Source organism: Bufo gargarizans, unplaced genomic scaffold (genome assembly GCF_014858855.1).
Source record: "Bufo gargarizans isolate SCDJY-AF-19 unplaced genomic scaffold, ASM1485885v1 original_scaffold_1451_pilon, whole genome shotgun sequence".
NCBI classification, from domain to species: Eukaryota; Metazoa; Chordata; class Amphibia; order Anura; family Bufonidae; genus Bufo; species Bufo gargarizans.
Genome location: NW_025334364.1, coordinates 7204 through 26365, shown reverse-complemented (window position 1 = coordinate 26365; position 19162 = coordinate 7204). Strand labels below are relative to the sequence as shown.

The following is a 19162-nucleotide window of genomic DNA, read 5'->3' as shown; positions in this document are numbered from 1 at the left end:
TCACTTTACGGGCTCCGTTCTAAAGATAGGTTCGGGTCCACCTCTCGGACCCGAACCTATCAGACATTGGGGGCATATCCTTGGGATATGCCTCCGATGTCTGAGATGAGACAACCCCTTTAAAACATCCCTGGTACTTTAATCATATGGAGGAACAATGTCATTAACTTTAATAGTCTAGGGTACAGAAGGTTAATAGTTTTCAGTCAGCTCCTGTTCATCCTAGTGTGCCATCTTTTGACCATTGAAGCAAACAGCAATGGCTCATGTGAACATGATGGAACATAACAATAAACATCACTAGTTACAGTGTACAATACAGTACCCACTGTGTAGTCCTCTTCTTCTTATTGGTCTGACCCCTCCCACTGGTGACATCATCAAAGGTCCTTTAACTCTAAGTCAGAGATTTCATGTACTTCACTGCTGCCTTCAGCATGGGAGGGCAGTGTTTTTCACAATCCTGTGCAAGAGTCGAATAATCTTTCACTCACCTCTTCTGCCTGCTTCGATCACATGGATCAATGTCCGACAGAGAGAAAATTATTAAGGGAGCAATCACTGCTGGAGCGCCCTGACTACAGACTGCAGGCACTTTTAAGCAAAACAATTTCCTGTTAAAAAAGTGAGTCTTATAGTCTAAAAAATTCTGTTGCATAGACAGATCTGCTCAAAGTTGGGACTGAGGGTTTTATGGGGATACAGGGACGGAATCACCTATGACCTGAATCAAAGATCTTCCCGGTTTACATTGATTTACATTGCAAAAAATAAGAAAAAGACATTATTCCAGGTGGACATCTGTATGGTGGCTGCATGTGTGTTTTTATTTTATTTTATTTTGTCTTGACACAGACCAATGCATGTGGGAATTGGACCATTGAATTGAGTGGGTCTGTGTGCTGTCTTGAGCACATGGTTAGCACACAGACACAAGATAGTGTCAGTCTGAATCAGGCCAAACTAATATGGATCTGTACATTTTAGCAAGTTAGATGCATGGTACTCAGCCTTTTTTCTCAGTTCTCTGGTTTTCTTGCAGGAGAGATTTCGGGGGACAGAGTGGTGGAGGATCTGATGCTGCTATTAGAAGACTATCTACAAAACATTGTGCCAGGTAAAAAAAATTATAACTATTCCTTTGTTCAGTGTCAACTATTGATTGATGTTGAGCACTCCAGCTGTTCTGAAACCACAACTCCCAGAATCCTCCTTTAATTTTTATGGGAATTACAAGAACAGCCAAGTACGCTGGGAGTTGTATTTTCACAGGAGCTGGAGTGCTGAAGGTTGCTGATCCCTGCTGTATAGTATTCTGACATCATAGATCAGATAATCTAGTTTCAAAGTTGCTCAGATTTTAGTGAGCAACTGACCTTGAATTTATGTTTTAATCCATCAGGTGAATTGGATTCCAAAGTTCAGGTTACTTACCCCATACTGTGGGTGACCAAATGGGTGGATTATTCTAATAAATATGGCTTTGGTTACCAGCTGTCAGACAATTGTATAGGAGTACTGCTGAGCGATGGAACTCATACAATTCTATCCCCACATTTGAGGTAAGTAAAGGCAATAGAGTGGCATCTACCTATTAACCCCTGCCATTTTTCACCTTTAGGACCAGGCCGTTTTTTGGAAATTTGACATTTGTCACTTTATGTGGCAATAACTTTTGAACGCTTTTACTTATCCAAGACATTCTGAGATTGTTTTCTCGTGACACATTGTACCTCATGATAGTGGTAATTTCCCATCAATATTTTTCATTTGTATTTAAAAAAATACCAAATTTACCCCAAAAAATTGAAAAATTTGCAATTTTCCAAGTTTCAATTTCTCTGCTTTTAAAACAGATAGTGATACCGCATATAATAGTTATTACTTTACATTTCCCATATGTCTTTTTGTCTGGATCATTTTGTGAATGATATTTTATTTTTTGTGAACGTTAGAAGGCTTAGAAGTTTAGAAGCAAATCTTGAATTTTTTCAGAAAATTTACAAAACCCACTTTTTAAGGACCAGTTCAGTTATGAAGTCACTTTGTGGGGCTTACATAATAGAAACCACCCATAAATGGCCCCATTTTAGAAACTACACCCCTCAAGGTATTCAAAACAGATTTTACGGGGAAAAAAATTGTTAACCCTTTAGGTGTTCCACAAGAATTAATGAGAATTGTAGGTGAAATTTCTGAATTTCACTTTTTTGGCCGATTTTCCATTTGAATATGTTTTTTCCAGTAACAAAGCAACGGTTAAGAGCCAAACAAAACTCAATATTTATTACCCTGATTTTGTCGTTTACAGAAACACCCCATTTATGTTCGTAAACTGCTGTACAGGCACAGAAGGAAAGGAATGCCATATGGTTTTTGGAGGGCAGATTTCACTGGGATAATTTTAAGTTGCCATGTCACATTTGAAGACCCCCTGATGCACCCCTAGAGTAGAAACTCCAAAAAATGTACCTCATTTTTGAAACTACGGGATAATTTGGCAGTTTTGTTGGTACTATTTTAGGGTACATATGATTTTTGGTTGCTCTATGATACGCTTTTCATGAGGCAAGGTAACAAAAAAAAAGGTGTTTTGGTATCGTTTTTATTTTTTGCTATTTAGAATGTTCATTTCATCTGACAGGTTAGATCAGGGGTGGCCAACCTTACAGACACAAAGAGCCAGAAAAAAAAATGTATGACTACCAGGAGCCACAAGCTATACATTTCACACGAGTCACAGTATTTTTTCACCCTAGGTTTTAGCAGAGAAAAAGTAAGAAAAATAATAGTTTTCATCTTATCTGAGTTTTTTATTTTTTATTTTTCATTAGCAGAGAATAATTTTTTTTTTTCATCTGACATCCAAATCAGACCACCAAAATAAGACCCCCCAATGCTCAGATCAGGCAACACAAATCAGACTCCCAGTGTCATACCCCCCCCCCCCCCGTGCTCAGATTAGACCCCCCCATGCTTAGATCAGACCCCCCCATGCTCAGATCAGACCCCTCCATGCTTATATCAGATCCTCCATGCTCAGATCAGACCCCCTATGTTTAGATAAAACCCTCCATGCTGAGATCAGGACCCCCCCCATGCTCAGATCCCCCATGCTCACATCAGAACCTCCCATGCTTAGATCAGACCCCCATACTCAGTACTATAATTTAAAGAAATCGCCTACCTAATCAGGCACCTACTCTGCAGGTCTGACATGGTCTCCACTGTGACCTGATGCGCACAGCGTCAGGTCATGGTGCGCGTCTCCACCTACTACGTTCTGACACTGTGCGCATCAGGACATAGTGGCGAGTGAGCTGGAGCTGCAGAGTAGCAGGTGCCTGATCAGGAAAGGAGATCTGAGCGCGGGGTGCGCTGGTCTGACTGTTTCCCAGCTCCACCACTAGAGCCGCACTTGAAGAGGCCGCGGGTTGGCCACCCCTGTGTTAGATCATGTGCTGTTTTTATAGAGCAGGCTGTTACGGACACGGCTGTTACAGACATGACAGGCTTTTACGGACACGGCAATACCAAATATGGTATTACATAATAAAGCATTTTTGAAAAAATATATTTTTTTGTGTCTCCATATTCTAAAAGCCATATTTTTTTATTTTTTGGGGGGGACTGTCTTATGTAGGGGCTCATTTTTTTCGGCTTAGATAACTGGTACTACTTTAGGGTGCATATGACTTTTTGATCGCTTGGTATTACACTTTTTGTGATGTAAGGTGACAAAAAGAGGCTTTTTTGACACATTTTTAAATTTATTTTTACGGTGTCCATCTAAGGGGTTAGTTCATGTGGTATTTTTATTTTCAAAGATGTTTATTCGTATTGCATCATGATCTTGATAAAAGACAATACAGCATCATCCAAAATACAATAAAGATCATATTACCATAAACATCCGTTGCATACAAATTAGTTGACACAGCCTTGTTCAGATCCATCAACATAATGCAATACCTTTTTTTCCTTTCCCCCCCCCCCCCACCCCCCACACACATGAAGAATAACAATTCAAACGCGATTACCAAGGGTATATAAACATATCTCTCTGGGCCCCCCCTGTTTTGCCACCAACGCTAACCTAATATCCTGACTCCACTATACGTCCTCCTGCTCCTCCCGTCCCGTACCATCAACGACTCAAACCTTAAGCCTCCCTAATCGTCCCCTGAGGTCCTCCTGCAAATACCAAGCAGTCAGGGTGAACGGCTTCATGATCCTCACTGTTTCAGCCCTCTCCATGAAATTAATCATGAACTTTTTCCATGTTTTGTATAGCTTTTTTCCGGCCGTTTGCTTTTTACCTGCTGCTTCCAGCCACTCCAAGTGGAGCATGCGACACAGGCGTCTAAGAAGTTCATCCTTAGATGGGACCTTGGAATCCAACCAGTTGGACAACAGACACCTTTTAGCCTCAAGCACTATCCTATGTCCCATTGCTGTGAAACCTCCATTCTGCCTATCTCCCCCCTCACTCGACTCCTCCTGTTGTCTCGCATGCAGTATTGCCCTTTGTACATCCAGTTCCCCTTGAAAATTACTGCCCTCTCTAAGAATTAATCCCACCATCTTCCAATACTCCACTAATTTTGTGCAGCTCCACAATCCATGCAGAAGATCAGTTTTAGGCGTTGAGCACCTTGGACAAGTTACCATCCTATTTGGTTTCGTACTCGTCACTGGCAAATCAAATCCATATAGGGCATGATGGACAATTTTAAAGTGGGTTTCTCTCATCGTCTCATTCCCCACTGCCTTGTGTAAGGCCGCTATACCAACTCTTACAATTGGACCAACTTCCGCCAAATCCAATTTGTTCCCCCATTTCCCAAACAATCCCTGAGAGGTTGAGTTCTCCCAAAGGCACCTCAAACTGCCATACAGGTGCGATATGGATTGTCTGTTACCATAAATAATGAGCGAATCAAATTTATTCTGATTCCACTCACCAGTCATATTGATAGCCAGACTATTGCAATAGTGCCTAACCTGTAAATATGGGAACAAATTGGATCCTGTCAGTCCCCACCTATCTTCCAATTCACGCAAAGTCGCCCATCTATTCTCCTGAGTATGGAACAGATCCCTTACTGTCCTAATGCCCTTGATCCTCCATTCCCTAAACGACCGCTCCATCTGCCCTGGTGCAAAGGCTGGGTTATCATGCAAAGGGAGGTGTTTCGAAATCTGATACGGAAGTTTGTATGATTTTCTAAGGTTTTTCCATGTTATTATGGAGTCTCGCAAGATTATCGAGCACCTAGCTAAGCGGGGCAATTGAGATAACTTGGTATGCACCAAGGCCTTTAAATCCCTAGCTGCCTCTCCAACCTCAGATTCGAGTAGTGGGAAGTCCCATTAAACCAATCTAGTATATGTCTACTCAGACACGCCAAATTGTATCCCCTGACATCGGGCACATTTAACCCTCCAATCTCCCTCCGCAGTTTCAACTTCCTCAGTGAGACTCTCGATTTCTTGCCATTCCAAATGAATTTCGAGAAACATCTCTCCACATTCCTCACATCCACATGCCTTAAGAGCACCGGTATGGTCTGGAGTGGATACATCAGCTTGGACATTGCTAACATCTTAATTACATGGCACCTGCCCATTAAAGATAATGGTAGCGGTTGCCATCTGGCTTGATCCTCTTTAATTTTGTGAAATAAAGGTGGATAGTTAAGCTGATAGATAGAATGCGGTGTCCGCCCAATCTTTATGCCCAAATATCTAATTTGGGATTTTATCAAGGACCCCATAACACCCCTATTTCCGCCCCCCTCAAACTTAGTCCTCTGGCTTATCGGCAGAAGTTCACACTTTGACATATTCACTCTATACCCGGAATACTTCCCGAAACTCTCCAATGCCTTAAAAACGGTATCGATCTGCCCCTGCGGTTTGGACATAAATAATATAATGTCATCGGCGAATAATGCCGCCTTCACTTGCGACTTTCCTACCCTAATCCCCTCAAATAGGTTAGACTTGCACATGCTCCAGTGCCAGATTAAATAGCAATGGGGATAGGGGGCATCCCTGTCGAGTCCCTTTTTGTAAATCAAATGGTTTGGATAAGTGCCCCTGCGTAAAGACCCTCGCCTGTGGCCTATGGTACATCTGTGACAAGACTGTCCTAAAGGCACCTGTGATCTCCATTTTATCCAGGACCGCCTCCAGCCATGCCCACCTGACATTATCAAACGCTTTTTCGGCGTCCAATGTGAGCATGGCTGGTGACTCGCCCTCCTCCGGATCATGTTGCACCCTATCCAAAACAGCCAGTACTGTTCTAATATTCGTCACCGCGGCACGATCCTGGACGAAACCCACCTGCTCCTGTCCCACCAAAAATGGCATCACTTTGGCCAATCGGTCTGCAATGAGTTTGGACAGAATTTTCGCATCTACATTTATCAGGGAAATAGGCCTGTATGAACCCGGTAACAATGGATCCTTTTCCGGCTTGGGTAACAGTTTAATATAGGAGAGGCTAGTTCCGTCCAGGGTCGGTCCACCCGCAAACATGCTGTTATAAACCTTCACCAACACTGGCGAGACCTGGGTACATAATGCCTTATAGTATTCTCCAGTATAACCGTCCGGTCCTGGAGCTTTAGAGTTACCCAACCCCTTTATCACTCCCTGTAACTCCGTCTCCGTAATTTCTGCATTTAAAGCACTCCGCTGTTCCTCGGTCATCTTAGGTAGGCCAACTTTGTCAAGGAGGGTGTCACTCAAATCCACTTTCCCCCCGTCTTTGTATAAATGCTCATAATATTCCCCTAAAATGGAGTTAATCCGAGCCGGATCATGTACAATTTTCCCCGCAGAGTTTTTCAAGCTGTTAATATACTGCGGCTGTCTCTGACCCTTCGCTAAATTGGCTAGGAGCCTCCCTGACTTATTTCCAAACTTAAATAGCTTAGCTTCAAACTCAGAGCTCCGCAATAATTCTCTCTCTTTAGCACAGTGTTCAAAGACCTGGCGTTCCTCTATCCACTTTTTCCTATTAACCTCTGTGGGGTCCTGCTTAAACGCTAAGTAGGTCAACCTAACCTTTTGGCTCGCCTGATCAAACTGTAAATGGACCTTCTTTTTAAGACCTGCCAGATACCCCATGATTCTGCCTCTCAGCACTGCCTTGGAAGCACTCCAGAAAAGGTTTGGTGTTTACAGGTGATCCGCATTATCTGATTTATATTCCTCCCACCAAATAATCAGCTTTTCTACGAACTCCTCCCTAGCGCAGAGCTGAGAGGGGAAACGCCATATGAAATCAGGTCCCCTAGGGAAGTCATCCCTAACCATTAATGTCACCGGCACGTGGTCCGAGATCACAATGTCCCCTATGTCCGATAGTAGCACCCTGTGCAATAGATTGTGAGTCACTAGCAGGTAATCTATTCGCGACCAGGAATTTTGGGAGTGTGAATAGAAGGTATAACTGCTATCATCAGGATGAGTTCGTCGCCAGTCATCTACCAGTCCCCCGCCAACCAATAACTGCTGCAATGCTTTGTCTTGGGAGGTCTCCCCCCCCCACCTTTCCTTCCATCCTCTTCCGATCTGCCGCACCATGCAGAACCGCGTTGAAATCACCTCCTACAATTTTATTCACACACGCATCCCCTAGCAGCCTCAATTCCAGATCCTTTAGAAAGGACGAGTTCCCCGTATTGGGACAATATACGTTGTGTATGCTATACTGCGTGTTCTGCACCTGTAGTAAAATATGAGTCCATCTTCCCTGGGAATCACTGGACTGTGCTAAAACCTGGCAGTTCAACTGTTTACTAATAAGTGTTAGTACCCCTGCCTTTCGGTTGAGTGACGGGGACCCAAACACTTTGCCCACCCATAGCTTTTTCATTCTATCAAAATCCTGCTCTTCGAGATGGGTCTCTTGCAGAAGGACCACATCTGGTTTGAGTTTTTTAAGATGTCGCAGAACCATCCACCTTTTGTGAGGTGACTTCAAACCCTTAACGTTCCACGTTATTACCTTCATGTCGGTCGCGTCTTCCTTTTTACCTTTTTTTTTCCCTTGTTTTCTGTTTTAATGTATCCCAATCTACCTACCGAGTCAGGGGTCCACGTCACTCACCGAGAAGGCCCAGAGAAATCCCTTGCAGACAAACAAACAAATAAACAACTGTTAGGTAACCCACAATTCTTCGTTCCTTAGCAACGCACTCTTGACGTCACTACCCCCACACACTGTTACACTCCTCCTGTAACCACCACTAAAACTACTGCAGTAACTTCCCTTTTTTTCTGGGTTGCAGCTCCCCCCCACCATGTTAACTAGGAAAGCAATTCCAATTTCCCCGCTAGAGGTCTCCCTCCCAAAAATGCTGAACCTTCGCCCATGACTATTTATGCTATAACTGGTGTCATCTACTTCAAGTATAGCAATCCACCGGTACTACTCCAACATAGACATAATACTCGATCGACACTACCAACATAACTCAGTAGACAGAACAGTCCCACCATAGCCGTGTAGTAACTTATACGTCCTCTAACAGCAAGACTGGTAACAGAAGTCATCTCCTAGGGTATGAGTCCGCTCTTCTACCCGAAAGTCTTTGCCCCCTTGCTCCGGGCTCAACACTCTCCCTTTCTCCCCCTCTTCTCCGCTCCAAGTCACTTGGATTCTCTGCACCGTAGGGACCTCTTCCTCTCCTCTGGTCTTCATCCATGGACTCCCCTGGGTTCTGTATGGAGTTAATCCACTCTTCCGCTGCAGTCGGGTCATGATAGACTGTGCTGGAACCATTAGAGTGTAGTACCCTCAGCTTGGCGGGATATTGTAATTGAAACCTGCGGCCCTTCTGATGTAATAGAGTGCATACGCGGCTAAATTCTCTCCGCTTTTTGGCGACGGCCGCAGAGTAGTCTCCAAACAGTAGTACAGCATGGCCCAGCAACTTTAATGGGCCTTTCTTAGCCCTATACGCTCTCAACAAGGCCTCCTTGTCACAGTAATCCAGGTACTTCATAATGACCTGGCGTGGTTTAGGACCCAGGCCTCTTGACGCACCAGCCCGCTCCTGCTGCTCCTCCAATACCGGGCCTATTCTGTGTGCCCTTTCCACCTTGCAGCGCCCCTCTAATCCCAGCGCCTTTGGCAGGTCAAACTCACAAATGTCCATCAAGGCCTGCGGCTTATACTTCTCAGGTAGTCCCACCAAACGCAGGTTACTCCTTCTGGACCGGTTTTCCAGGTCCTCTACCCGGTCATATAAAACCATATTCTGCTTAGAAAGCAGTTTGTGACTGCACGTTGCCGCTTCGTTTTCAGCCCTCAACACCCTCTGCTCCAGCTCCTCCAGCCTCATGTCATGCTGGGAGACTGCCTCATGAAGCTGCTGCAGGGACGCTGACAGAGTCGCGGTAAGCGTGTCCCTGATGTCTGGGGCCAAATGTCGGGCCACCTCTATGGCCAGCCGCTTATAGTCAATGTCCACGGAGGAAGTCTGTTGGACAGCCTGCTCCTCCATCTTACCGCCTTCTAGCAGCACTTGTTTCAGCGGAGAGGGGGTGGAAGGGCGCGAGTCCGCCATCTTGCCGAGCGCGCCGTCTATCACTCTGCCCCGTCCTCTGGAGATCCTCCTTTTGCCGCTCCGTAGTAAGTAACGGTCCATATACTCATGGACTCTAGATGTTCAGGGACCGGGACGCACCTGTCGCAGCCCCCTAATGCCGGTATATTATGAGCAGGGTGTAGTATATGGTGAGAGGTCACCGGAGCTCCTTCACGCTGCCTCCTGCATCCCCAGCGCCGGAACCGGAAGTCCATGTGGTATTTTTATACAGAAGGTTGTTACAGATGCGGCAATACCTAATATGTATACTTTTTTCATTTAAGTTTTACACAATAAAAGCATTTTTGAAACAAAAAAAAATCATGTTCTCCATATTCTGAGAGCCATAGTTTTTTCATTTTTTGCCAAATTGTTTTATGTAGGGTCTCATTTTTTTCGGGATGAGGTGTCGGTTTGATGGTACTATTTTGGGGGGGCATATGCCTTTTTGTTCGTTTAGTGTTGCACTTTTTGTGATTATAAGATTGTTTTAGTACAGTTTTTATTTTATTTTTTTCTACGGCGTTCAGGTGAGGTGAATATGTCTAGTTTTCTTTTTTTTTTTTTACAATTTTATCTGTTAAATTTTGGAAATTTTACTTTTTTTTATTATGAAAAACCCTTTTTTAAACTTTTTTTGTTACTTTTTATTTTTGTCCCACTCTTGGACTTCAACTTCTGGGGTATGATCCCCTCTGCAATGCATTACAATACTTCCTGTACTGTAATGCATTGCCTGTGAGCTTTTCTTCTTTATTTACATTTTCAATATTTTATAAAGTAATCATATTTACCAAATGTGGGATGCAGCCCAACAAGAATATCAGGTTAATTATACAAATGATGGACAACTGTCCTCAAAAGTTTTCTGCAAAAACAGTATAAGGCTACATGCACATGACCGTTGTGTGTTTTGCAGGTCCGCAAATTGCAGATCCGCAAAACACAGATGTCGTCCGTTTGCGTTCCGCAATTTGCAGAACGGCACGGACAGCCATTAATATAACTGCCTATTCTTGTCTGCAAAACGGACAAGAAAAGGACAGGTTATATTTTTTGGGGGGACCACGGAACGGAGCTGTCCGCATCTTTTGTGGCCCCATTGAAGTGAATGGGTCTGCATCCAAGCCGCAAAAACTGCGGCTCGGATGCGGACCAAAACAACGGTCGTGTGCATATAGCCATAGACAATGAAAACATATTGCTCAGATTTTTGTACATAGTTATTACATGAACACTGAAGTGTTAGTTATTGGATATGGGATCTAAATAGAGGCAGAAGGGTGGGAAGGGAGAGGTAAAGGAAAGAAGAAAAAAAAATAAAAAATTTAAATACATAAGATATCTATCTTTATGTTGTCAGCAACATTTTGAATTCCTGAGAGTTCTGAAAAGTAATCCAGTGTCCCCATGTTTTATGGAATTTGGCATCGGTACCTCTCAAAGAAGCCGTTAGATCCTCCATCCTCATGATCTCCTGTATTTTGTTAATCCACATTGTTATTGTGGGAGAAAATGTTTGCCTCCACATGCATAGGATACATGCTCTTGCGGCATTGACCATATGTCGCACCACCGACCTCTTGTACGTAGCCACGGGGATCTCGCCAGGAAGAACGCTGGTGTTTTAGGTAAGTCATAAGAGGTGAATTTAGACGTGATACGCCATACCTCACTCCAAAAGCCGGCAAGCCTCCTGTAAGCTTTTATGCTGACAGCCTGCCTGTGAGACCCAGTCTAAAGGGCTGGATCTCAAAGGCTTCCGTAGAAGGCAAGCCCTGATGCCTAAGGAAGGCATCGGGCTGCCATCGTGTCCCCGTCACTCCAGCGCGGGGACCCAATGGGGAAGCGGAGGGCACCCGTACTATCGCAAACCTTCTGTATGCTGCGGTCAGCTTTGACCACAGCATACAAGGGGTTAATACTCCGGCATCTGTGTTTTCACCGATGCCGGCGTATGCAGCAGGGGCCCGGCGTCAGAGGGTCCTCTACAGGTTAAAACAACGGCAATGTTAATAGAGTTATATAAAAAAAAAACAACAACAGCAATGTTAGTGTGTCATCTACTTTTCATTTCCATGTGTTTCAGAAAAGTCTGCTACTCAACAAGCTTACAAGAGCATATTACATTCCCTGAACGGAGCCCGCCATGCAAGCTTGATATAAAAATGAGGATACTAAGGTTCTTTTCCCAGTACATGAAGGAAAATATCTTGGAGGTAAGGCTATGCTCAAGATCAATAGGGGTCTGGCACCTTTAGTATTCAGCTCTTTCAGGCAGCCACTATATAGTGGATCAGCCAGAAGCAGAAGGTTATTTCCACCATGTAGTGGCTGCAGTGGGGTGCTGCAGCTATTTCAAATGAATAGGAGCTGAGCTGCAGGGAACTATACAGGGGACAGAGCCTTCCATCCAATCTAATTTTTATTACAAAAATGCTTCAGTTGTAAAATATACTCTTTACATCATTATAATGGCATTCGTGTTTAATCTGTATAGTAATGTGCACATTTGCCTACTGGGGTGGTCACACATGCTTAGTTCTTTCCTTCAACTACCACCAGCAATGTCTAGAAGCTGTGACAGTTAAAGGGGAAAAGCTGTAGACAAAAGGACACACCCCCTGAGCTGTGATAGGGAGAGAACTGCAGTAGAAAGGACACCACCCAAGCAGGGGCTGATTAAGTGCATGATAGGCCCGGGGCTGTCTACCCAACTTGGGCCCCTCCCTCCATTTTAGTTTATTTATTTATTTATTGATGAAGAGGCTGCAGTGCTTTATGAGCGCCACAGTCTCTTCTTAGGCCATATGACATCTTCAGACAAAAAAAAATACCCCAAATTGGGTCCTAAACTGAAAAATTTAGTCGCCAAATTTCAAATACATATATTTATAATAAAAAAGACATGGAGGCGAATACAGCACCACATACCTCTTACATCCAGTGACATCTCCTGTCATGTAGACCTTCTCTTGCCTCTTCTCCCTAATTTGACCCAGACCACCATGGCAAATTCTTTCAGCCACATCTCGTCTCTACAGTTTATTACACAGACACGTTAGATTTCTCAATTTTTCCATCAACCTCCCCATCCTGGTGTCCCCACAGTGTCATCCTGCTGCCACCCCCAATACTGTGCCTGTTGTGCTCCCCAATGCCCCAGGTACTATACTGCTGAAAAAATAGTGACCCTAATAGACATAATTGGAGTCATTTATCAAACTGGTGTAAAGTAGAACTGGATTTCCAAAAGAGCTGTCAAATATGAAAGGTGGAATCTGATTGGCTGCTATGGGCAACTAAGCCAGTTCTGCTTTACACCAGTTTGATAAATTACCCCAATTGTGCTCCAGGCAATAATCCCTGTATAGTGTCCCCAAAAATAATAGAATTGCCCCTACAGTGACTCCCCAATAGCAACACCCATATAGTATTTTCAACCACATTGTCCCCACATAGTAATCCCCCATAGTAATTTGCCCCCACATGGTAATTTGCCCCAAACTGCCCCCATATAGTAGTTTGCCCCTACACAGTAATTTCCCCTACATAGTAATTTCCACCACACTGCCCAATATAGCAATTTGCCCCCACATAGCAATTCCCCCCACACTGCCCCACATAGAAATTTCCCCCACACTGCAATTTGCCCCTACACTGCCCCATATAGTAATTTTCCCCCACACTGCCCCATATAGTAATTTGCCCCCACATAGTAGTCCCTCCCATAATAATTTTGACCCACACAGCCCCAAATTCCCCCCCCCCCCAATGTACTCGATGTCTCTTCACTGATATGTCCTCCTGTGTTCCCCTTCCCCCCACATAAGTCCCCCAAAGTAGGCACATGAAATAAAAAAAATAAATTAGAAGCTAAGAACTCACCTATGTCCAGGGCCAGGCGCTTGCTTGCAGAGGAAGGACGGGATGAGGCAGACGTGCACACGTCACAGTGCTGCCTCCCAGGACAGGCGCGCGATGATGTCATCACGCCCGCCTGCGCCAGGATTTCACTACCGCATAGGCCTCAGGCTATGCGCTCCCGTGCCTCGCCGCAGTATGTGGGCGTTCGGGTCGGCGTTGGAGCCCCCCAGCGGTGCTGGGCCCGGGGCTGCCGACCAGAAAGTCCCTATTGTAATCCGCCACTGCACCCAAGCTGTGATAGAGAGACAGCGGCAGCTGAAAGGACACACCTGCTGAGCTGCCAGCCTGAGGAGAATTCAGCTGAGCAATGAATAGAGAGATCTCTGTATCTGTGTACAGGACTGGTTCTAACTTTGTTAGAATGAGATTGTCATGTAATATATGATGTCTGCTTATCATATTTTACATCAATCATGGCATAACCCCTTTAAGATTTCAACATAGGAAACCAGGCTATAGAAGAACTCAATATCTCCAATAGAGGCAGGGAATGCAGCTGACATAGTGCCCTATTCGGTAGGAGGCACTGCATTGCTTTCCATGCTTTCGGTGACATAGTGACTACCTAAAACCACCAATAGGAGAAGCTGACTTCATAAAGAGTTATATACCTCTCATTGTGGTAATTACTATCTGTATAAATCCATATGTCATTCGCTCCTCCTAGTGGTGACTACATCCGGCCAGAATAATCTAACTCAATAAAAAACAAAGCTTCCCTAAACAGATGTTACAGGATCAATCGGTGCAGAAACTAATGAGTACAATGTTTACTTGAGTTTCTACACCTTTGTTTTAGAGATTGGCCCCAATTTATGTACCTGGACCCCCATTATCCATAGTTCTAACATGTCACTATGAAGTGAAAAGTTTGTAAAAGCAATAGGTATCTTTCATTATCAGAACAGAGATTACCTACATCTATCCCTCTTGACCATGTGTACTCAAGGTCCAAGTGGAGACAATGTAAGGAGGGAAAACACCAGTGGCTAGGGTGGCCAGACGTTCAGCTTCTTGGCTCCCTGTCCGAGGAAAGGCCTGGACGGACACCTGGGAGTCTTCCTTTTCTGTGGCTTGGCACACTCAGACATCAGCACTGCACTGTCTGAGCGTGCCCTCCAGTAACAGCACCGACTTAGGCTACTTTCACACTAGCGTTAATATTTTCCGGTATTGAGATCCATCATAGGGTCTCAATACCGGAAAAAAAAGCTTCCATTTTGTCCCCATTCATTGTCAATGGAGACAAAACGTAACTGAACAGAACGGAATGATGGATTCACAGTAAACCTGCACATTACACCTAGTGTCTTCCGCTGCTGCTTCTAATTCTATGTGATAGAGACACAGGAGCAGGATCACCTCATCTCTGTGTGCTGTGTATGGGAGACATCATAGCAGCTAGTCCCCACCCACTATCTCAATTAGAAATGGAGCCAGCACTGGAAAAACTAGTGATAAATGCAGAATACAAGTCATATAATGGTCAGAAATGGTGCTACACGTCATCTACACACATATGACAGTTTAAAAGTCACTTTTCAGGCACTAGCATTTTAGTATAAAACCAATGATCATGGCTAATTAGGGGCTAATATGTGTCATAGTTGTTAGTCACTGGCATAGTATTGTACTGACAAGGAAACTTTACTGCCATTTACAGGGTGGAGATCTCCGGGCAGCACCCAGCCGCTCTGTCAGGACCTTGTGCCTGCTGCACTTTTTAAAGACAGACCAGGCTCTGCTGATGTTGTTCAGTAATGGAACTTTACAGGTAATTATGATTATTCAAACTCCATTATTTAGAACCTGAATGCACCTAAGTAGTAGCCATAATAATATAATAATCTTTCTTATTTACTTTGATAGGTGAATTTTTACCATGACCGCACCAAGATAATTCTAAGCAAAGGACAGCAGGGTTATCTACTAAGCTTCGTTGACCAAGAGAGACAGAGCTGTACCGTGCTTCTGTCAGTACTGCAGAGCAGTTGTCCTCCATTTATAATCCATCGTTTGGAATATGCTCTTATGATGCTGCAAAGCTTGTGATGAGAATAACCAGTCCACTGTATAGCAGTGTGTTATTTGAGGCACAATTTTGCGGATTTCAATGGTGTCATTACCATTGAACACACATAGAGAAGGGCCTATTGTAACTTGTGGGTTGACGCAAGTGAAAGTATCAGTGGTACAGGATGTTAGCATGTACAAGGTTGGACAGTAAGAGAGACAGCTTGGTCTGGTTGTATATCAGATGATATCCTGGATCAAAGAAAGTCATGTAAGTCAGTGAGTGAAAATCATGATTTCTGGTTGATTAGAATGTGACAAATAAGCAGTGAAGTCCATAGGAGAGAGGTCTTCATTTGTAGATGAGGAAAATGTTCAGAATTACGATCATGAGGAAGACAGTGGTAAGGTGAAAATGGTCATTAACGAAAGAATAAAATATATTCAGTCATAGTTATATTGGGGGTACATGCCTTCAGTCACCCATCTTTTGTATTCTCAGATGCACGTCAACTTTCTAGCCCCGAGACCGTCCCCTGGAAAATGAAGACATTTCCTTACTTTACATTGCTATTGTTGGCTAGAAACTGTACAATGCATTGCTGTACAAAGATCTAGGTTCATACCAGTTAGAAAGCCCCCAGAGATCCATTCAATAAGTACGTTGTATAGATGTCAATGCCAGGATGGCAGTGAGCCAGAAGCATCTTCAGTATGCAGTACTCTACTGAACTAAACACTGAAGACGGGGTTTCCTTAGCAGTGTTCATTTAGAGAGCATTGCTAAGGGACAACTTCAGAGGCAGTTTTTATTAATAAAAAAAATAGTCACTTAATATGAAAAGAAAAAAAAAAACACTTATAGTACGAAAATAGTCCTAGTCACTTCCCCTACACATAAAAAAGAGACAGTTTAATCAACTTAAGATTTGATATATCAGTATTATCTTTGGTAACTTCAGCTGTGTGAGTAATGTAATTCCACTATTTCCATGTTCTAATTATGTGGACATGTGTAGTCTTGATCATGTGATTGTTGTATTCAGGGAAGTGAAGCAGCCTAAACGTGCAAACGTTGTCACTCTTGCTTTGTATCTGGATGTCTTACTTGGACAGAATATGAGTTATATTTTAAAGGGAGTCTGTCTCCTCAAAAATCTGTTTCAAAGTAAGAATACGAGCATGTAGGGTAGAGGACCTGAAACAACCATACTTTTCTTGGAAAATCCAGTAATCCTGAGAAATGCTTTATTTTATTTGACAAAATTAGGTTTTCAGGGCACTCTTTTCAAGTCACATGGCTTCTTCTTCTTCTGCATTGCTACCAGCTCTGAAATGTCAGGAGAAGGCATGGTGGTATGCTTACGTTGAAACAAATTTTGGAGGTGCCAGACTCTTTTTAACACTGTAAAACCAAAAACAAGCCTCAATATGTAACACAATAAGTCTTGGCAAAAATTAGAAACCAATATATACCTACAGTGTTGTTAACAAACAACGACAAAATGCCCAAAATAATCAAAAATGTAATTTATTATCATCCATGAATACATAACAAAACAAATGTACATAAAAATAGAAATAGCAGGGAACACCAGCAGAAAGGTAAGTGCCAGAATCCACTGGCCTATGCCGCTGTCACCCACCAAAAGTTGTAAAACATGTCGAGCACAGGTTATGCATACACATAATCCAGTCATAGAAGTAATACCGATAATGTAAGGCCCGGTATATAACATTCAAGTATCCTCTAAACGTATACCAATCCTAAAAGGGGTCTATCACTGGAATAGAGACAATAGCCGAGGACAGAAGTACAGCAAGAGCTAATTATAAGAACAAGAGAGAAAAAAGTAAGTCCCTCAAGAAATAGCAATGCAAAACCCTATACTGAGCCAGATAGATAGTAGTAATAAAATCAATGTATACAGCAGGACATGATGGGGGGTGAAAAAGGCAGCACAGGTCAGGATAGGAACGTTGACGCACGTTTCGCCTCAGCTTCGTCGGGAGGTAAGTAGCATGTAGCCATAGGCCCCTATTTATACCTCCCACAAAAATAACACTTCTGGGATTTCAAGTTGCATATATGGACTTTTCAGTCCATATATGCGTAGCTATACCTTTTGCAGGAGAGCAATGGTGAGCAGACTACTTAATGCTTGTAATATGGTCAGCTTTAGATACAATGTACAAACCAAAGGCAAACATCGATAGAGGAAATTTTTATGCAAGTGGCATTTCTCTGCCACCTTCCTGAAAAAGGCGGTTAGGACAGAGAGTGGGTGGGCATATTGATCTTCTTTTACGCCAGTTTTCTACGTTAAAGAATTATGAAATTGACACCAGCAAGGAGCATGTGTAGATTTCCGTGTAGGCACCCAGACTGCCGGAGGTGCACCTAATTTATGACGTCATGAATTAGGTGCAGCCTCCAGCAGAGCACGGGGGATATCCTGGACTGGTGGAAAATGGCAGTCTATGATAAATTCCCCCATAACAGTATGTGAGCTCTGTGTCCCCTGTCAGGAACTAAGTGATCATAGATAATTCCTCTCTGATGCCTCTTTGTCAAATTATATTGTTCATATCTTCCGTCTAAATTGTATTATTATGAATACATTAGAAAGCAATGTATAATGTAGGACAGTCATGTCATTGGTGGCTGAGCATAAGCTGAGCTGTATTTTTTTATTTATTACGGGGGCATCCTCAAAGTGGCTGTGAGAACTGAGCATAGCCAGCAGGTGCTCTATAACATGGACATCAATAAGGGGTCGTACATTCATTTGCTCTGCACATAGCAGCATGTAAGTCCGTTTATAGTTTATTAAAAAGAATCCGTACTAAATGGCTGGACATTTACTTTTCTTTAATGGCTAGCCACATGAATGCAATGGCTTGACTCTGTAAAACAAACTGTTTATTCTGAACCTGACCTTTGAAAAGCAGGGGCGTCCTGGCTGTGTAGATACATGGATGTCGCCATCGCGATTAATCAAACTACGCCCCCTCCCCAAGCCTGCAAGCTCTATTTATTTCAACCTTCTGACTTCCAGCCTGGGCATTTGCCCAAAAGAATGAGGCGTTTTCTTTATATACACACAGAGCACTGATGCAAGGAGGAAGCCTGTGATGCATAAATCTGATCAGCCGATGTCAATAAAAGACGCATGCATGTTCATTTAGATACAGCTATAGAAAGTAAGTAGCATCCCTGTGTCTGCTACACGAACATCTGTTCACACGCTTCACAGATCTTGGCTCGAAAAAGCTCTTCTGAAAATAGCAACACAGATAAAAGTAGTAATTAGTATCTACGTCCAATATAACAACCCAAAAATGTTCTGCTTGAAAATGCACAGATGGCAGGCCTCCAGCAACTGTTCTGCCCACATACCAAAGATGAACCACAATGCAGACGAGCTCATCGAGGGAACATGGGCAGAGCCACATAGCCAAGAAAACTATAAACAGGGCCTGTTGGCTCTCCTGGCATGTCTGTTTTAGTAAATAATCGCATTCCCTACAATATTGCAATTCTGGATCTTCTTTTCTTCATAACTGTGTTCTGCAGTTGCAGTTCCTCTGTTACTGCTACTAGAAATTGATGA

The 19162-nt window shown here is 43.4% G+C and overlaps 1 protein-coding gene across 1 annotated transcript in view; it reads left to right on the top strand.

Moving 5' to 3' along the window:
• The window catches only part of LOC122923294 (serine/threonine-protein kinase PLK2-like), a 53021-nt gene extending 34622 nt beyond the window's left edge, over window positions 1-18399 (top strand). The window contains exons 11-15 of the mRNA XM_044274074.1: window positions 1043-1117; window positions 1403-1562; window positions 11698-11827; window positions 15199-15309; window positions 15405-18399. Of these exons, the coding sequence (XP_044130009.1) occupies window positions 1043-1117; window positions 1403-1562; window positions 11698-11827; window positions 15199-15309; window positions 15405-15587 (659 nt within the window). The 3' untranslated portion in view covers window positions 15588-18399. The remainder of the gene's footprint in view (window positions 1-1042; window positions 1118-1402; window positions 1563-11697; window positions 11828-15198; window positions 15310-15404) is intronic.
• The last annotated feature ends 763 nt before the right edge of the window (window positions 18400-19162 follow it).